The sequence below is a fragment of the Eptatretus burgeri genome, chromosome 4 (assembly GCF_056783735.1).
Source record: "Eptatretus burgeri isolate ZD-2024b chromosome 4, Ebu_testis_v1, whole genome shotgun sequence".
NCBI classification, from domain to species: domain Eukaryota; kingdom Metazoa; phylum Chordata; class Myxini; order Myxiniformes; family Myxinidae; genus Eptatretus; species Eptatretus burgeri.
In genome coordinates, this window is record NC_140964.1 from 77,409,621 (window position 1) to 77,431,553 (window position 21,933).

General features: G+C 43.1%; 1 protein-coding gene across 15 annotated transcripts in view; it reads left to right on the forward strand.

The window, feature by feature from the left end:
* LOC147028422 (corticotropin-releasing hormone receptor 2-like) overlaps nucleotides 1–21,933 on the forward strand; it is a 262,752-nt gene that overhangs the window by 153,463 nt on the left and 87,356 nt on the right. For all 15 annotated transcript variants that reach the window (XM_085878795.1, XM_085878796.1, XM_085878793.1 and 12 more), the window contains one exon: nucleotides 17,900–17,960. In XM_085878795.1, coding sequence (XP_085734921.1) covers nucleotides 17,900–17,960 — 61 coding nt within the window. The remainder of the gene's footprint in view (nucleotides 1–17,899; nucleotides 17,961–21,933) is intronic.

Sequence of the window (21,933 nt, forward strand, 5' to 3'; positions counted from 1 at the left end):
ACCGAGCAGCGTGTTCAAAAACATCACGGACTTTCCGCAGAAAAACGGATCAAAAACGACTCACGCCCACTTTTCTTCCGTCCAATCGGTGAGCGAGGGGCGATTTGGCCCCGCCTCCAGGGCGTTGCAAATTCATGGATCAAAAAGCATTCACGCCCACTTTTCCTCGGGCCAATGGGGAGCCAGCAAGAGAGGTGAAGGGTCGGAGGCAGAGGGTCAAGGGTAAAAGAGCGAAGCCACGGGGCTTATAAAAACGACTGCGTTCGTCAGAAGAGGGCAGTTCGCAGTTGGGAGTTCGCAGTTGGGAGTTCGCGGAGTCGGAGTGAAGAGGACGGAGCTGTGGAGAGGCGGCGGCGGCGAAGGCGGTTGAGGGGGTGCTGGCGACGGATTCGGGGAACTGCGGAGGGAGAGGCCGGCGGCGCGACCGAGGTCGTGGTGGAGACGCTCGTCGCGGGACCCGAGATTTTGTGAAATCCTCCTTTCCCCGAGCATCAGCAACCCCCTCCTGTTTCCCCCCGCGCTGAGATAGTGCGACAAAAGGGGGCCCCCTTCCCACCCCCTACCAGACACTGTCCGCGAGGCCCGCGGAGTTGAGGCACCACCGCCACTTCGCGTCTCATCATCAGACGGGTAGGCCCGACACGGTCTCGGCCCCAGGCCCGCCTACCCCCTCATCCTGGAGGGTGGTTCTCTTTTCTTTTGCTTTGGGAATATGTGTTGTCGGCGCTGTCTGTGAAGTAAAATTGTATAAGTGTTGCCGAGTGCCCGGTAGTCGGATAGATCTGCATTGTTGCATTTGCTTTTTGTCTTCTTCTTTTACATGTGCTTTTGGTGGAATTGTATATGTGTGCTTTCCGTTCATCGCGAAATAAATGTGCTTATTGTTGGGCTGTTTTCCCGCTTCGCTTCGTCATTTCTTTCATTGAATCCCCATCTTGCTTCACGTAAACGGTTGGTCGTGGGCTAAGACGCCCGATAATTAATCGAACCGTCGAGGCCGACGAAGAACACCGCTCGGTTATCCCGATAGTACGGAACGGGTCGCTTAAGTGGCCCGTGTCCGAAGTCGACCTGCGGCGAGGTGCGATCGCCCGGTCTACCCTCCGTGTGGGTACTTAGGTAGGTCGAATTTGGCGAGCAACCCTATCCCACGCGGGGGCCGATTGGCACGATCGCGTTGAGACCGAAAGGTCCACCCGTGACTGGTTCCCGGCGTTAGTCCGAGAGGGTCACGACTGGATTGTCCGTCCGGTGGGTGACGTGCCGCGATTCGAGTTACGTGGCCGTCAGCACGCCGGCGGGCGCGAATCCGCAACAATATATATATATATATATATATATATATATATATATATATATATATATATATATATATATATATATATATATATATATACATATAAGTATATATATACATATATGTATATATATATATCCATTCATATATATATATATATATATATATATGTATATATATATATGTATATATATATCCATTCATATATATATATATATACATATATATATTGCCAAAGCACTGGTGGTTAAGGTTACACCCACAACCCAAATTGTGGTGACGAGTGGTTAACACCGCCAGCCAGGATAGCCGAGTAGTTTTCATTAGGAGGCGGACACGTTGATCCTCGGAGATTGGAATGCGCACTGGAGGGGTGGGGCGCAATGGTGGAGTGAATGAGGCACAGATGGATGCACAGGGGGGTTTATACTCGAACCCCATGACAAATATACAGACACATCAACTTCAAATAAACGCAGGAATTTAATGAAAATAGACAAATATTAAACAAGGGACAATAATTCAGATATAATAATAATTGTGAGATAAATTATACCTTAAGTCGAGACGCCTCTTCACACAGACAAGGGGAAAACGAAAGAAAAGCAAATCCTCCCTTTATTCTGGCACTTAGCTTGGTCCAGGAAATGTCTTTATGGAACTTGGAATCGAGGCGCTTCATCCTGCACGTGTCGACGTACGCAGAATGACACCGAGCCACTCTCTCACAGCGGGAACATTCGTCAGGCATTTCGTGAGCGGGTATTCAACACGAAGGCGCATCGACTGTCGTGCAGCTTCTTTGTGTGTTGATCATCCTTACCGACCCGCTGTTTGACATACACAAGGCCTCGGGGTCCGTCTCTCATGATCTCTCATGACCCAACCAAGAGCCAATGGCCAGCGTCTTGCTCATCACGCGAGCCAATTGACCTCAGCACGAATATGACAATCGTGCCGTCTTCTTCATGCGTCAAAGGAAAGCCAGCCATAGAGCCCTGTTCTTACAGGCCATTTCCTAGCGACGTTTTCTCTCGACCACGTGCATCCCTCACACTGCATTCATCCAACCAAAAGAACAACCTCCTCGCTTCTCTCCTTGACGTCACACCAAACAACCATTCCACCTCTGGGCCGTAGCTTGCTCACACGAAACCTGGGAAGGCGGGGCCTCTGCCCGCTTGGCACGTTTGGCTCGCTTTTGTTATCGTAGTTGTTATCAAAGTGCAACTCCATCATTGCTGTTTTGTTATACAAAAACATAGGGAAAAGTCACAGGGGGACAGTTACATACTGGGGGAACTTATGCTGAATTCCTATCTAATTAACACTGCACCACTCCCTGTGCGTTGGCATGTAATACTTAAGCTCACAGTTTCCTAACTTAATTATATCGAGATGTCTCCTGCATGTCCACGGACCAAACAACTCTGTTTTATCCTCACTTTCCCATGAAATTCCTCCATCTTCCCCTACAACCAGAACAACCAAAATATATATGTATATATATGTATATATATATATATATGTATATATATATATATATATATATATATATATATATATATATATATATATATATATATATATATATATATATATATATATATATATTGTTGCGGACCCGGGGTCAGGGGTGAGAAGACCACGAGGGTAGGGGAAACTACCACGGGTTCCCACAAGACTCTCCGGAATCGCCGGCCATTGCACACGAATAACTCCGTGACTTGGTGGGTCGCTAATTGACCGTGAATGCCAATAACTCAACCACGTGACTTAGGGTCCTCCGTCTAATGAATACCGGTTACCTAATGGTCAAGTGATTTAATTACCGTGGGACACGCCCTCGGTACGCCTTTATCAAACCGGGTCAGCTTACTGGTCAGGATCAGATGCAGCCGAGCGTAACTGCCCAAGGACGTACCGGCTAGTACAACAGATCATTGGGGGATAACGTCCCGGCTGGGTTAGGAGACAGAATATGCTGGACCAATGAAAGAAAAGACATTTTTCCTCGACTGCGATTTCCAATTTAGACGCTGAATTAAATGCATAGCATAAGTTAAGATAGTAGAAGATTAACGGGATAAGTCTGCTCTGTGTCTGCTTTTGTAAATTGCTTGCCTTTTGTCACACCCCACAAATTCCTTGCTATCCCTGCTGTACATAATAATAAACCCCATTCACTGTGCCACATACCTTTCATCGCCTAATTGTAAATAAATGCTTGCGTCAAAATTTCCCAGCTCGTTTTCTCTTTTCCTTCATTGGTCCAGGAATGAAAATGAAAATATATATATATATATATATATATATATATATATATATATATATATATATATATATATATATATATATATATATATATATATATATATATATATATATATATATATATATATATATATATATATATATATATACATATATATATATATATATATATATATACATATATATACATATACATATATATATATATATACATATATATATATATATATATATATATATATATATACATATATACATATATATATATATATATATATATATATATATATATATATATATATACATATATATATATATATATATATATATATACATATACATATACATATACATATATACATATATATATATATATATATATATATATATATATATATATATATATATACATATATATTGTTGCGAATTCGCGCCCGCCGGCGTGCGAACGGCCACGTAACTCGAATCGCGGCACGTCGCCCACCGGACGGACAATTCTGTCATGACCCTCTCTGACTAACGCCGGGAACTAGTCATGGGTGGGCCTTTCGGCCTCACCACGATCGTGCCAATTGGCCCCCCGCGTGGGATAGGGTTGTTCGCCAAATTCGACCTTCCTAAGTACCCACACGGAGGGTAGACCGGGCGATCGCACCTCGCCGCAGGTCGACTCCGGACACGGGCCACTGAAGCGACCCGTTCCGTACTATCGGGATAACCGAGCGGTGTTATCGTCGACCTCGACGGTTCCGATTAATTATCGGGCGTATTAAGCCCACTACCAACCCTTTAAGTGAAGCAAGATGGAGATTCAATTAAAGAAAAGACGAAGCGAAATGGGAAAACAGTTGAACATAAGGCACATTTATTCCGCAGCACATGGAAAGCACACATATACAATTACAACAATTATGCACCAAAAGCAGATGTTACAAAAGAAACACAACAATGCAGATCTACTACCGACTACGCGAGCACACGGCAACACTTACACAGTTTTACTTTGCAGACGGCGCCAACAACACATATACTCAAAAGCAAAAGAAAAGGGCCACCCTCAAAGACAAGGGGGCAGATGGGGCCTGTGGGCCGCGAGACTGGGTGGAGCCTACCCGTGTCTTGTGATGAGCCGCAAATGTGGCGGCAGTGCCCCGACTCCGCGCTCCTTCGCGGGTTTCGTTGGCACTGCTTGGAGTGGGGTTGGAACGGGGCCCCCTTTTCGCACTATCTCAGCGCGGGGGGGGGGGAAGGGGGAATTGTTAATGCTCTGGGGAAAGAGGATAGCTGGCTTGCTTGGGTCCCGCGACGAGCGACTCCACTGCGACCTCGTCGCCGACCGCCGTCTTCCTTGCCTCGGACCCGAGGTATCCGGTCCCCTCCGCAATTCTCCTCAGCCAACTGCCTCCAACCCTTCTCCAACTCAAACTCCAACTCCTCTCGAACTCCGACTGCCTCCAACTGCTTCCGACCCAAAACTCTCAACTCTTCTCCAACTCGCCTTGACCGAAAAACTCACTGAATTCGCCCCGCGCTCGGTGCTTTATAGTCCGGCAGGAGAACCCATATGCAAATTTCTGGATCAGAACGAGCTCGGGGGTGGAGCCACGCTCACCCATTGGACGGAGAAAAAGGGGCATGAATCTCCCCTGATCCTCGAATTTGCATATATCGATTCTACTCCGACGCGCCTGGAGGCGGGGCCAAACCGCCCCGCGCTTGCTGATTGGACGGATCAGAAGTGGGCGTGTATCATTCCTGATCCAACTTCTCCTCGGAAAGGCCGCTATTTGCACCCGTGGCTCGGCGCGCGTCCCGCACGAGGCCAGGACAGCCTGACGCTCGGTGCCCACAAGCGGTGCGGGAATGGCCGCAGGAGAGGCGAAGGTGGTGGAGGGTCCACTGCGGTGGTCCACGGCCATGGCGACGCCCGGAACGGCGGTGACGCGATGTTTGCGTGAGAGAGTTGTGAAGGTAAAGGTCGTGGCTGTTGGCGTTGTTGTTGTTGTGAAGCGGCATTGCGGTTGGTGGTTGTGTGATGGCGGTTGAGACGTGGTTGGTTCAAAATAAAGATATAACAGAAAAACGGCTATCTTAAAGGGTCGCAGCCCGAATGAATCACATTTATTCCCTCAAAACAACGGGGTTGGGGCTAACTACACATGTACTTACAGAGATATCTCACCTACAGGACCTGAATGGTGGTTTGCGAATTTCCTCAACTGCAACAATATATATATATATATATATATATATATATATATATATATATATATATATATATATATATATATATATATATATATATATATATATATATATATATATATATATCTATACACTAGCAGTTAAAAGTTTTAGAACACCCCCATTTTTCGAGTTTTTACTGAAATTTAAACAGTTCAAGTCCAGTGAATAACCTGAAATGGTACAAGGCTAAGCGGGAAACTGCCAAAGGTTAAAAAAAAAGTGTAGGTTCCCAAAAACGGGAAAATTATGTAAATTTCAGAGTTGTTAAAAAAGGCCCTTTTCAGGGACCCAGGAATGGGTTAGCAACAGTGGCTGTTCTGCAGCAATGGAAGTAAATTAAGCCTTGAAAGTTAATGCAAACAATTCCGACTGATGTCCCAACTTTTGTTGATTAGTTACAAACCCTCTGTCTGTGTTGGACACAGCAGTGTTGGAACAGATTGGATTGCTACACCCTCTGAAGCATTATTTGGACAATATTGCACTGCAGGAAGTAGTATACTGCTCTAATAATGGCGAGAAAAAAACAATTAACAAAGGAAGACAGACAGACCATTATAACCCTTAAAAGTGCAGGTCTTTCCTTTAGAGATTGCAAAGCAGCCAAGGTGTCAGTGAGTACAGTTTCCTACACCATCAAAAGGCACTTGGAAACTGGAGGAAACTCTGACAGGAAGAGGTCTGGCAGACGCAAAGCCACAACATAATCAGAAGACAAGTTTCTGAGTCAACAGCTTGCGTGATAGGTGGCTCACAGGACAGCAGCTTCAAGCACAGCTTAACACTGGTCGAAGTAAGGAAGTCTCAGTTTCAACTGTGAAGAGAAGACTTCGAGCTGCAGGTTTGACTGGTTGAGTGGCAGTAAGAAAGCTGTTGCTAAGATGGCAAAATAAGAAAAAGAGGCTTGCCTGGGCCATGAAACACTGCCAGTGGACTACTGAAAACTGGAAGAAGGTCTTCTGGACCGATGAATCAAAATTTGAAATCTTCGGTTCATCACACAGGGTTTTGTATGCCTTCGAGTAGGAGAAAGGATGGTTCCTCAGTGTGTGACACCAACTGTCAAACATGGAGAGGGGAGCGTGATGATCTGGGGCTCTTTTGCTGGATCCAGAGTCGGCAACTTGCACAGTGTGACTGGCACCCTGAACCAAAAGGGCAACCACGGCATTTTGCAGCACCATGCAATACCCTCTGGTCTATGCCTAGTTGGTCAGGGGTTCATCCTCCAGCAAGATAATGACCCAAAACATACCTCCAGGCTATGTCAGAACTACCATAGAGGAAAAGAACAAGGCGGTAGGCTTCAAATCATGGAATGGCCAGCACAGTCTCCAGACTTAAACCCCATCGAGCTGGTTTGGGATGACCTGGACAGAAGGGTGAAAGCAAAGCAACCTACAAGTGCAACACATTTGTGGGAACTTCTGCAATAATGTTGGGAAGAACTTTCTGAACAATATTTAATTTCCATTGTAGAAAGAATGCCACGAGTCTGTTCGGCTGTTACATCTGCAAAAAGGTGACTACTTTGATGAGTCAAAAATTTGGATTAAATCTTGTTCAACAAAACGATTCCATGATTTATTTTTTTATCTGCAATTGTTTATTCGTTCTATGCTTTAATTTCAGAGTACATTGAAACATTAAACTGCTTAAATTTTAGTAAAAACTGGAAAAATGGGGGTGTTCTAAAACTTTTGACCGGTCGTGTATCTATATACATATATATATATATATATATATATATATATATATATATATATATATATATATATACAGTATATATTTATGTATATACAGTATATATATTTATATATATACAGTATATATTTATATATGTTTATTTATATATATATTTATATATATATTTATATATATATATACACTATATATTTATATATATATACAGTATATATTTATATATATATTTTATATATATATATATATATATATATATATATATATATATATATATATATATATATATATATATATATATATGTGTAATTTCTGAGTGAACTTCGAAATTCGGAGAGGATTGTATAAATATGAGAAAAAGATTTACGAAACTTCAATAATTAGCAAAATGATTCTGTTTAATTTGTTTTTGGCCTCCCAAAATATGCAAAATTATATCTTCTTCTTTAACAGCCCCAAATATTTACACCTTCAGGTCAACAGGCAGGGAAGGGCTCTGGCACGGTCTTTCTGGAAGGGGCTGACCAGGCCTGACGTTTTACTTTGGCAATAATTTGTTCAGGTTGCAAGTGATAATTCGTGTATTATTCACAAAGGACACCATGGGATCTTTAATATCACGACCAGTGTTGGAAGATGGGTCCTCTAGTTTAACAACCATTCGGAGGATGGCACAACCATTAATGATTCTCCCACCATGTGAAGCATCAGGATGACAGTTTATAACTGGGTCAGGATTCAAACCAAGGCTGGACAGCTCAGAGTCGAGTGTGCCTACCGCTCGGCTATCCTGCCCTCCCTCGAGGTTGTCCTGCCAGCCCAAATGAGCAAAATTATGTCTTGCATCATCAATTAAATCAGAACTAAAGATTAACCTTGTCCTGATTGTTTGTTACATTCGGTTTCATGTGGCAGGAAGAGTTAAAGGCTGAGAATAAATGGGCTTTTCAACTCACAACAAGTGATTAATTTTTGAGAGGTTTGATATATCTACTACTCAAGTTAAGACCTGAAAGACCTTCCAAGTTATAAAGTGTGGTTGAACTTTATAAAGAATAAAATTTGGTTTGGATAGGTAAATATCTGATTAAAGTATCATTACATCCATCTTTCTGAAGTAATAAAAAATAAACTAATTCAAAAAAGAAATCAGTTTAGGTTGATTTAAGGCTCATGGAGGAGTTTGTACATACAGTATATCACATGCAGGACAAAGACATTAGGAAACATCAGCAAAGTCCACTTTTACTTGATTTACAGTGACATTGGTAGATGATGGATAAACACATATTGGATATACTATGTAGGATTTGAAACCTGGGGATTAGCTGGAAACACATAGTCCAACCAAAATCGATCCTACGACTGTATATTAAACTAGGCAATTCTCTCTATGTGTGTATGTCCCAAAATCATAGAAAAAAACGTGTCTGGGCCAATCTCCTCAAAATCGTGCGTACGTGCCGAGGGTACCCGGGGTTAGGCAATGGACCCCACCATTCTGCTCCCCCCCCACCCCCACCAGGGTTGGAAGACGACACGATTTTCACTTGTATAGTGTACATGGCATAGTAAGTAGTTCATTGTCCCTTGCTGGAGACCGGGGGCGGGGGGGGGGGGGAGGGATTACTAGCCACGACACGAAAGATATTTTCCCCACTTCCCACAATATCCCCCCCCCCAATCCTCCCACCCAGGCTGCACTCAGAGGGAGAAGGTATTTCTAGTATACAAAAGGAGCCACGTTTCTCCATCTGTAATGCTTTATTTGAAAGAGTTTCTGCTCTTGTAATGGTACCATTCGTAAGGTACGAATCCATTTACTTGAAACCAAACGTTGTGTGCGTTTCATCATAAAGATGCTTTTTTTGAAAGACCGTGTTTCCGGGATTTATAAAGAAGAAGAGGGACCTCCTGCTTTATTGTGACGATTCCAACAGTAACATTTGTTATTCTACGACAGTAGGAAGGAACCCTTTACAAGGATACGGGAGGATCACACCAACAACCACAGCCATGCCAACAATTACATGTTATAAAACATCTTTTTTGCGTGTTTCACTTCATTTTACATCCTTAATGACACTCACAGATCGACATGCAATATACTTGTGAAGTACAACTTGCTGTCTTTTGAATAAACGTGTCAGCGAAGCGACAGGAGGCATGCCTAGCGGCGGTAATACATATATGAGCGGCTCAGTGGTGGAGGAGCTATAAAGCCTTCTTGAATTGTGGGTTCAATTCCTATCACTGCTCAGCAGAAATTTCCACACCTTGTGACTGAACGGCGATGTGTCCAGGGTTGATTCCAAGCTACGGAAACGTTCACAACTTGTCATGAACATTCCAACACCTTGTCAACAGCGTGTGCCTCCACCACCAATGGTGATGCTTGCTTCATGTGGTCTGTGAAGGTGCAATTGTATCGAGCATATTTATTATTCTGGAAGAGTTTGCAAATACAAGCCGCATGAGAAACGACCTAATATCACAGTTAGTTAGTTAGTTATAGGTTAGTACGCTTTAAAAAAATGTAAACCAAAGTTTGAGAAACTAAATAATATCATTTCAGCAAATGTTTATGAACTTCATAAGGGAGTGTTTCAACCGTGTTGGTGCAATCATTAAAAATAAATTTTTAAAAAGTTAATTTGCTTTAAATTGCTGAAGCAGAAAACACTTTTACATCATTGCTCCATCAAGAAAACTCCCAGATTGGTTGATATTGACGATACTTCAGGATAAACCCAAAGTATGTTTTAAATCGGATGTAAAAAAAATCCAAGAATAATTCAAAAACCCCAAAGTATTTGTTGAACACATGGATTATATCAATCCACTGGTCTATCAACATCACATTAAAGGATGAGTGAAATGATCAAAACACTCATTGGAAACCATTCACAAAACAATCGAGAAAAAGAGGAAGCAAATGGATCATCACCTGAGCTTTTCATCCCTTTGGAACACAAAAACCATTGACGAGCTTCTGGTCATGCTGCCACGTGAGTGACAAACTGTCTCTCAATGAGCACAGCAGATGGAATTGTGGAACTACTCACAATGGTAGATCTTCGGGATGGAAATCCATGTTACCCCCCCCCCCCACTGCATTTATACCGAGTAGCATTGTCGGTCAAGTCACGTGGACCCAGCTGGCTTGTCTGACTTTGTCTAACTACTGTATATGGTGAAGAGTTAGCGCACTTACAGTACCTTTAAGCTGGCTAGTCTGGTTCGATTCCTGACCTGACTATAAACTGTCTGGTGCTTTGCAGGCAAGGTATTGCATCACAAAGTGCACCGTCTGTTGGAAGGGATGTTAAACATCTGCTAAGCATTGACCACTCATGGACTGATAAAGATCCCATGGTGTCTTTCGTGAAGAGTAGGCAAATTATCTCCGGCACCCTGAAGAAATTCCAAATTGCTGCCAAAATCACCTTCAGTCGAACGTGGTCAGTCAACACCACAAAGACTTCAGCCAGCTCCACAAATATGTCTTCATACCTGAATTTTAGATAATGTCGATCAACTTGAATCTGCAAAAGCTGCAATAAAATGAGGATTTTTTAATTGCTTAAAAAAAAATTTTTTTTAACCATACCACGTCCTCTTTTTTTTAATATCTGCGATGGTGTGTTTGGGCAGTCTCTGCTGTAATCTGCAGCTATAAACTTCATTCCCCATGGTTTTGTATGAGTAGTTTTAAATCCACTAAACTGAAGGTACTACTTCAAGTTTTAATATCATGTGGATCATGTTGTTCATTTCGTGGCCTGGATTTAGCCGTTTGAAAGTTTGAAGAACCTTGTGATATTATTGCAAATCTCAGGTGTACTATGAATGTAAAGCTGCTCACCGAATAAGACCAAAAACTGTACCTGGAGCTCGTGCTAGCCACTCATTCACTGACTCACTCACTGATGCACTGATAGAAATGTTTAGTATTTTATAGGTTGGCTAGAAAGTTAAAATTACTTGGTATAACCGATGTAACTAAAAGTCACAATTCCATTTAAAAAAATTTAAACTCTCACCAAATGAAAGATGGCCAGTGGGGCCTCACTTCCTCGGCCGTTTGGGAGAGCGGAGATGAGATGCGGTTCTGCATCACTCCCTCAGCTGGGAGAGAGGGGAGGGGGGGTGGTGGTGGGGGTTCGTACTGCGCATCAATAAACATCTCACACTGATCACTCATTCTTCATTCAATTTCATGTATTTATCTGCTTGCAAAATGCAAGCACAATCTGCTAGTACAACACAGTACTACACTGTATAAAGACTTTTTATTGTTTGATTCTAAACATATTTTATGTGTGAAAAATAATCGTTTTTGGCTTTCGAAAAAATGATGTAACTTGTACATTATTTGTATTATTATTCATATCATTCTTATTGTTTTCATTATTATTATTATTGTAAGTTTTTGCTTGTGCTCATAACATCAGTTCAAAGACCGAATGCATCAAATACTAATTTGTTTTCAACCGATTAATACATTACACCATTACAAAACAATCATATTCATTGCACTTTGGATTAAAGTAGAAGTCGTTTGTTAGCTGCCTGGTCACGTGCTCATGTCAGGAGGGGATTGGATTTATTCAACTAACACTGGTGGGGCTCACGGGATAGCTCAAAGGTTGTGCGCTCAGCTCCGAGCCACCTGCCCTGGGTTTCATTTCCAACCTCGCAGTGTCAAGTAATTTGTATTCTGGTCCCAGGTTCCTTTGCCACCAGACTCAATGTAATGTGTGTGTATTGTTTATTGGGGAATCTTTTGAAAAGTTGTGTTTTTCTACATATATATAGCTGTATTTTCTGTCTGTGCGTCTGTCTGTCTGTCCATCGATAGAATCGACCCTACTGGTAGTAACCCTTTCATGTTGCATACCGTTGGAGTCCTTTTAGCAAATAGAGATGCAAGAAAAGATTTTCAAACCTACAGGGTAGAAGGTTCAGGGTGGTGGGTGGGGGGGAGGGAGACCCCAATCCTCTCTATGTAAATGTGTACCGTATAGCACCACCTGGTGGTAGACAGTTTTACAAACATCTACACACACACACACACACGTATGTATATATTCTGGACTCCATATAGAAGGATGATATGGGGAAAAAATGGCCACTCATTCAAATGTGTACACAATGATACGCCTAGAAACGACTATCGAGTGAAGACATAAGCATTTAAAAGCCATACCTTTTATTCTCGATCGTTTTCTGTACTACCAAGACTCAAAAAGATGCCAGAATATATTGCTAAAGTACCACATCGGGAGATCGCTAAATCGCCAATTTGTACTTCTTCTGCTTCTTCCCGTCTAAAAACAATGTAGAATTGTAGCCAATCCTACCTCAATTAATGCTCAAGCCATGATGGTGATTCTAATGTGAGGAAGTTACTTTGTCTCTGGGCTCGTGCAAGCAACCCAAAATTTAAAAATACACCAGGACCCCAACATTCGCAGGGGATATGTTCCGGGAAAACCCCGCGAATGTTGAAACTGCGAATGTTGGGGCATTGTTTCAATGGGAAATGGGGGGATAGGTTCGGGGGATTTCCGAACCGGTGAGAAATCCACGAATGTCGGGGAAAATCTTACAAAAATGCATGAAACTGCTGTGGAAATAAACGAAACTCCATGAGTGTCTGGGAAAAAATCCACAAGTATTTTATCATTGTTACAATGGAGACAAGGGGGATAATGTTATTGGTTCGCGGCAGTTCCTGTTTCATGAAAAAGGCCGCAAATGGCAACACCACCAAAGTCGGGGTATTGGTACAATGTGGGACAAGGAGGATAATGTTGTTGGTTCATGACGATTCCTCGTACAAAGGGGAAGTTTTTAAAGTTTAAAATGTTTTTGACCACGAATGCATGATTACAGTTTCATTAAAGATGATTACAAGTAAAAACACAACACCAGGAACCATTTCAAATTTATTGAAGAATGCATTTTAAAGCCCCTTAACCATACCTTACCATGCCATACCACAAAACAACAACAACAGCAACATCATGTGCTGTTTCAATTTTTTGTTAAAAAAAACCCAGAACACGTAACTTTGCAAAAATGATGAAGACGATGATGATGAAGATGAGGATGAAAGAGAAAAATTAACAGCCATAGAATGGCTCATCTTGAGACGACCCAAGTGAAAATGCCGATGAGTCGGCAGGTGAGGGTGCTGGTGAGGATGCTGAGAGGGGCAGGACAAGCAGAAGAGGGTGCTGGTGGTGTCGAGGTGGAGGGACAAAGCCGGAAGAATTGTGTTCTGGCCAGATGCCTGGAAGATTGCTGCAGCTCTCTGTACGGGAACAGCACATCCTCCAAAGCCCTCTTGAATCTCAGGTAGCGCTCCTTCACCGGGTCGGCATCTTGAACCCTCTCGGCAATGGAACGTATACCTTAAAGTTCCTCTCTGAGGAACTTCACTGTGAGTTTTGAAGTCGGCACCTCTTCCTCACCATTGCCGGCTTCCTCATCCTCGGAAGCCTTTGTGATTGCCTCCAAAAAAGAAAAATTGATGCGAAAACTGAATACATGGGGCAATTTCCCACGAATGTAGACGCATGTTGCAAATTATCAACCACGAATACGTGGAACCCACGAATGTTGGAACCTTGAATACGCAGAACCCGTGAATGTTAGAACCTCGAATACGTGGAACCCACGAATGTTGGAACTGAATGTTGGGGTCCGGGTGTATATTGAACATTAATCATTTTATTACAAATAGAAATGGAATGTAAATGTGGACTCAACAAAACCAGGCCACGATTGTGGGAGGGTGGAAAATGGACACTGGACAGAACCATTCCAAAAGTGATACATATCCAAACCATCCCTTAAATCAACTGAAACAAGTATTAAAGCAATTTAACATTTATGGATTTAATCCACACCAAAATAACAATGTATAAAACATTAAGCATTTTAATATTTTTTAAAAACGATAATCGCATCGACATTTCCGCATATCTGGTAATCCATATCGTGGACTGAACCAAAAGCAAGGATTGAGGTGGAGAGGGAAAGAATGTACCAAACGCCAAATTTAATAACCCAGATGGATTTAATTCATACCAAAATAACAAAATATATAAAACATTAAGCATTTTATGACTTTAAAATATTGCACAAATTTTTAGTTTTTAACAAAAAGTAAAAACAGAGGGATGAAAAATCTGAACAATGAACATAAGATGATGAACAAATCATCTTCTTTATCGATACATGTACAAACAAATCATGTATTTATATAGTTGTAATTTCTGTCTGTCCCTCTTTTTTAAACTCTAAATTCCTTCCGCACAATGTGCGGGTACCTCTGCGATTTGTTATACGATTTTGTACACAAACAAATTCCCTGTACTAGAGCACACTGTAAAACAGGTAGTTCCTCACAATGTAATTACCACGACTGGCGTATCTTTCTTGATGTTCTCTGGATAAAAGCTTACAATCCGCAAATGACTGAAACAGACCAGCTTATTTATCAAGTTAAATTGCACATGGTTAATGGAATGGCCTAACCTGTCGGGTGCTGATATCTGCTTAATCATGGACAATGAACTGAGTACAGACAGAACCATGCGAGTGAAGCTGAACTGCCGAGAAATCTTGAATTGCATCTCGTGTATTACATCAACCGAACATATACTCGGGGCTTATTGGATCTCATGAAGCGTTCTTATAGACTGGATGCTCATGTAGCTTGTTCACTTTCTAGGTTAATCGTGCCATCTACATCAATGAAACAGATATCAAGAGTGCTGAGACACTTTACAAATTTGCATATATTAAAAACTCATTGTTCGACTGTGGTCAACCAAGAAATATCTGACAGGTAAAGGCACTGCCACATCATGTAATATGCAACAATTACAAACTGTCGGATTGAAGAAAAAATGTTTAGCCTCTGTGTTTGGTGGGCCGACACTACTGATCTAAATATAACTGGAACACTGGTTTGCTGAAAAACCTGAAGTCACCGGCCACTATCTTGGTACTCACCACAACATGAAAAAGCCCTAAAAAAATTTAAAACTCTGTTTCTTTCAAAACGTGATAATCTTTGATATTTTTTTTTTCCATGTTGGAAAAAATCTATGGTGGACACTGGACAGTTCCTCTCAAAGGAACTTTCAGTCGGTGGTGAGTCCCAATTTGGCAGCCCGCGTGGCCTCATCAGCAAACGCACTCTCATCGGCTGACAGTAGTTCCTCCATATTATAGAGCTCAGTGGCCAACACGGGTACCATGCATCTATTGAGACCATACTCTGTGCAGAGCGTTGTTGCTGCCAAAGCAGTCTCCTTGGCTATTGGGTACAATCCTGGATGGGTCGCCTCTCCGACACAGGATACCAGGAACCTGGCACTCATTTTGCCGACCTCGGAAGGATGACAGGCAGTCAACCCCACCTGGTATTAATTCAACAGCCGAGGGGGATTTGTACTCAGGATCCGAGGATCCCAAGCAATGAGCTGTCGATGGATACAAAATCATGCCGATGACCCACGTGACCAGAAATTTCCGGGACACGCCATGTCGTTACTCCTGGTATATAGGGGCTCGAATTGTCACACACACACACACACACACACACACACACACACACACACACACACACACACACACACACACACACACACACACAAACACACAAACACACAAACACACACACACACACACACACACACACACACACACACACACACAAACACACAAACACACAAACACACACACACACACAGATGGTGATGTGATAGTTTGGTTATCTCTGTATACAGGTATTAAATAAATGATAAATAATGGTAATGGTGGTTGGGTGTATCTTTGTATACATGCCCCCACCATTATTTTTATACAATCTCTCAACATCTCCGTTATGAATATTTCTAATATTTGATCCAGATTGTTGTCACTTTAACAATCAGTTTAGTTTCCTCTGCTGTTCGATTATGGAAGACAGATTGCAGAAAGACTCCTGTTTATTAGTTTTACTGCACTCCACAACGCCCTCTTTCTCCCTTTCATCAAACAAAATATGCTCATTTTTCAAATTAAACCAGGTGAAATTCCCCATGTTGTCTCTGTCGCACTCTGTGAAACTGATTATAACCTTTAACATTTGTCCCCTGATACCGACACAAATCGGGAATTGTTTGGGGAATTTTTTTTTATTATTGATCCAAGGCTCATATGGGGGAGTTTGTACATACAGTGCAAAGATATTATTCGACATCTGGGTAGATGTACACTACGAGGGACAAAAACATGGTGCAGTATATGGTATTTGAACCTGGATCTGGAAATGAAGAACGATAGATGAATTGTGCCTGTCTATTGTGTCTGATGAAGCCGGCAAAACGTTGCCCTGAGACCGCGTCTGTTCTCGCTATTTTGCTCAAATTAGCGGAGTCAATCTCGTTTTTACTTTTGGTTGGAAGCGCCTTCTTGTTCTTCTTTAAAAAAAAACAATGTATCTTTTTCTCTTTTTCTCTCTCTCACCCCTCTCTCTTCCCCCCCCCCCTCCTTCTCTCTCCCTGCCCCCTCTCTTAATATTCCCATCAGCTAAGCAACGGGTGGTATTTGCTCACACCTTTGAAACGAAGCCACAAACATTGTAGCTGTGTGTGCACATTACTTTTCAAAATAATGAATACAAGATACAAGATCAATGGCCAAGATCATCGATTCTGTTTATCACATTTGTTGTGCATGGTAACACCTGATTATAAACATTGAAATCAGACATTTCATTAACAACAAACAGCAACCTCCTTCATAAGCCTTAGTGATTTACAACATTTCTGTTGCACACATGATTCAAGTACAAGAGCCACTAATGTTTGTCCTGTTTAAACAACTACTCGCTACTACGAATACAACAAGTACTTTAACAGCCCCATTTAATCCCATCTTATAGTAGGGTCGGCCGTCGGGAACAGATTGGCCGACGTCTTTCATGAACCGGCTGGCCAGACCTGTCGTTCGACAGGAGCTGATTCTGCCAGAAATTAGTAATTTGTTCAGGATTCTGGCGATAACTCACCTACTCTTCCTGAAAGACACGATGGGATATCTAACTTCCACCAATTAATGCTAGCACAGAGGACACCCTGCTTAATCTCCATTGGAGGGATGTTATACTCAATGATGCAGCTCCCTGCCTGCGTGCAACGCCAGTCCAATGGTTCATAGTCGGGTCTGAAATCGAATCCAGACTAGACAGCTCATAAGCCAGTGTGCTACCTCAGGAGCATCCCATCAGAACTACCACCCTAATCATTAAGTGTTAGAATGTGCTGTCAGAAGTACAAACGCAAGATCTAATTAACCATTTTTTTTGGTCTCTTGCAGGCATTCCTTGTCCCATAATTGTTGCATGGGCTCTTTGCAAGCTTTACTACGACAATGATGCGTGAGTAGGCCTCCATTGAAATACATTTTCTAGTGATTATATATAGTGTGCATGTGTGCGTGCCAAGTTTGCGGGGGGGGGGGGGTACAATGAAGGTGGGGGTATCCCCAGTTCTCCCCAGACTCACTTGCAATCGAGGCCGTCACACATGAATATGTCCGTGTCATGGTGGGTTGCTATCCGACCGCAAACGCCAACAATTTAACCACCTGACCCAGTGTCCTCCGTCTGACTACCGTTTAACTGTGGTACACGCAGTCTGCTTATCGGGGAATCGTGCCCTCGGCAGTTGTGCGACTTTTATCTTTATTAGATCTTGATTAAGGTAGCCAAGCTTTCCACTGGTGGTGGTCATATGGCAGCTTAGCTGCCGGGGTAGCTATCATTTCTTGAAGCACGACTGTGTCGCTGATGCAGTGCCCCTCTACCAGTACACACACTGGAACTAGTACTCATTTTGCCGACCTCGGAAGGATGACAGGCTGAGTCAACCCCCTGGTGTATTAATTCAGTGGCCGACAGGGCTTGAACTCAGGACCCTAGGATCCCAAGCCACCACCCTAACCAGCCAACACCAGGCTTAGCTTACCACTAGCACAATGCTGGACTAAACGAGCCAATTAGTTGAGGAGCTCCAAACTTCCCGACCACCTGAGGTGCAAACAACGCTGGATCAATGGAAGAAAGGACAGCCATGGGCAGACTGAAAGGAAAATGTGAACAAGGCAATGTATTAACAGCAAGCAATGTGGGGTATGGGGAAGGAGGGAAGGGAACTCAAGGACTTTCATGAAGTCAAAGGGCAACCGGGGCAGTAAAAGGGGAAATGCAATAAAAAGCAATCGATGTTTGTATTTATGAAAAGAAAGGAAAATGCACAAGACGCAGACTTAACTTACTACTCCTTACTTACCGGATAACACGACACGGTACCCATCAGACCCTCACACACGGGAAGACAATTGGGAAGGGCAGGGTGGCCTCAGTCTACCGGTACTGTCGCCCTCCCCAGCTTGGTACCGTGCTCCCTGCCGCTCTCTGGAATGGCCCTGACACTTCACTCCACAACTGAGGGTCCATGAGCTTCATCGGAACCAGCCACGAGCACCGCAGATCCCAGCCAGTGAACCAAAGCATCCGGGACCAGGGAAGAAAGTCAGAGCAATGACCAGGGCAGAGAGAGAAAGAGAAAGAGAAAGAGAAAGAGAAAGAGAAAGAGAAAGAGAAAGAGAAAGAGAAAGAGAAAGAGAAAGAGAAAGAGAAAGAGAGAGAGAGAGAGAGAGAGAGAGAGAGAGAGAGAGAGAGAGAGAGAGAGAGAGAGAGAGAGAGAGAGAGAGAGAGAGAGAGAGAGAGAGAGAGAGAGAGAGAGAGAGAGAGAGAGAGAGAGAGAGAGAGAGAGAGAGAGAGAGAGAGAGAGAGAGAGAGAGAGAAAGAGAGAGAGAGAGAGAGAGAGAGAGAGAGAGAGAGAGAGAGAGAGAGAGAGAGAGAGAGAACGAGAACCAGAACCTTGGGCACACTTTTACAGTCCCGATGGCAAGCAGGGCCAAAGAGCCGTATGTCAGATCTTCCAAGGAGGCCTGGGGCCACCTATTGGGCCATGTCATATCTTACGAGCTGGCCCCAATTCAGCCATTGGGGGATGCCCCTTCCATTCTGCTGCCTGCCCAGATATGCACTCAGTTGGCCCTTCCAGCTGTCGCCAGGAGTGGAGCTCTGCACTTAACATGGAGAATCACTTTTTCCTTCATCACCCGGGGTGAACCCCACATGTTCAAAAATGGCCATGGCACAAAGCCAGGGAATGGGACAATTATTGCAGGGGGGCTGTGTTGTGTCATGGTCCGTACAACGGTCGTGTTCAGGTGGAGGGGAATGAACGGAGATTACAGAAACAAAATACAGTACAGGGTAGACGTTCGTGCAGATGAACAGATAAACAAAGACTTGGTGGGGCTTTAAACAATAAATGTGAATTTGGCGTGCGCTTCTAAAGCCATGGCTTCGGCGAAGGTTCCAGAACGCTGGTGTTATTCACACGCTGAGAAGCCATGGCAGTAAAACAATGCATGCCCAATGTGATGACAGCAGTCACGGCACACATCATAACCCGCTGATGTTGCTATCATCCCAACGGTTTGAGAGAGGGTACTAGCTACCCAACACAACACATTCAATTACATAATATCCCCTACAGGGAAGGCGCTATTCTTTACGTACATTATGGATATTAACAGAGTACCCGCACCATGGGCGATCTTGTTCCAAGCATGCAAAACGTTCTTCTGACGCATACCTTTATTTGCGTGGTGTATAGGCAACTGACAGCTCTGTATACGCATCAAAAAAGAAAAAACCCATGAAGTTATGTTCATGGAGTGAAAACATACCCACTGCTTATAATTCAAAACACCTCACTGCACTTGAAAATGTGGGGACAGGAATACTGGACTGTAAATGGTGAAGACTTGTAATGCCCTTCCCCATCTGGAGGTGATGCTACAATGTAGCAGCTACATGATGCACATTTACATAGAGAATTTGAGTCCGTCCCATCCCCCTCCCCGGCAAAGATAAAAACACTCCTTATACACCAATTGGGGTCATGCTGATCCTGTGTAGCAAGTCTGGATGTAATCAGCTCAGAACTGTAGAAAGAGTAGCGGGACAAACAAATAAACAAACACAAATGCTGATCCGTGAATTATAGTGAGGATAAGTGAAGAAAGGGGAAAGTGATTGTGAATTTAACGTTCCATCTTTATTTAATTTTAACATTGTTCTTAACAAACGTGGACAGGAACAACGCAGGCATGATAGACCGAATGGCCTTCTCATGCGCCAAAGCTCCCTGTGTAACGTTGTTAAGAACAGGAAGAAATATGGAGGGGAGGACAGAGAGTTTGGGGTGAGGATGCATGCAGTTTGAAGAGGGAGATTGTGACGTTGGGAGGGGGGGGGCTGAAGACTTGGGGTGTGGAAAAGGGATGGATCGGGGTATTTTTGGTCTTTTGAGTGTTCAGGGTCTCTGGGACATTTTTGGATCTTTGGGGTCTTTGGGGTATTTAAGGGTCTTCAGCGTCTTTTGGTTCTTCTGGGTCTTTGGGGGTCTTTTCGGTATTGGGAGTATTTTGGGTTTTCAGCGTCTTTGGGGACTTTAAGGTTATTTTTTGGTCTTCAGGGTATTTATGTACACACACACACACATATATATATATATATATATATATATATATATATATATATATATATATATATATATATATATATGTATATATATATATATACATATATATATATATATATATATATATATATATACATATATATTGTTGCGAATTCGCGCCCGCCGGCATGCGAACGGCCACGTGACTCGAATCGCGGCACGTCGCCCACCGGACGGACAATTCTGTCGTGACCCTCTCGGACTAACGCCGGGAGCTAGTCACGGGTGGGCCTTTCGGCCTCACCACGATCGTGCCAATTGGCCCCCCGCGTGGGATAGGGTTGTTCGCCAAACTCGACCTACCTAAGTACCCACACGGAGGGTAGACTGGGCGATCGCACCTCGCCGCAGGTCGACTCCGGACACGGGCCGCTTAAGCGATCCGTTCCGTACTATCGGGATAACCGAGCGGTGTTATCGTCGGCCTCGACGGTTCCGATTAATTATCGGGCGTATTAAGCCCACTACCAACCCTTTACGTGAAGCAAGATGGAGATTCAATTAAAGAAAAGATGAAGCGAAACGGGAAAACAGTTCAACATGATGCACATTTATTCCGCGGCACACGGAAAGCACACATATACAATTAAAACAATTATGCACAAAAAGCAGATGTAACAAAAGAAACAATGACGCAGAGATACTCCCGAATAAGACCGACACACGGCAACAATTAACAGTTTTACTTCACCAGACTGGCGCCACACACACACGTTTTACACAGAAACAAAAGAAAAGGGCCACCCTCAA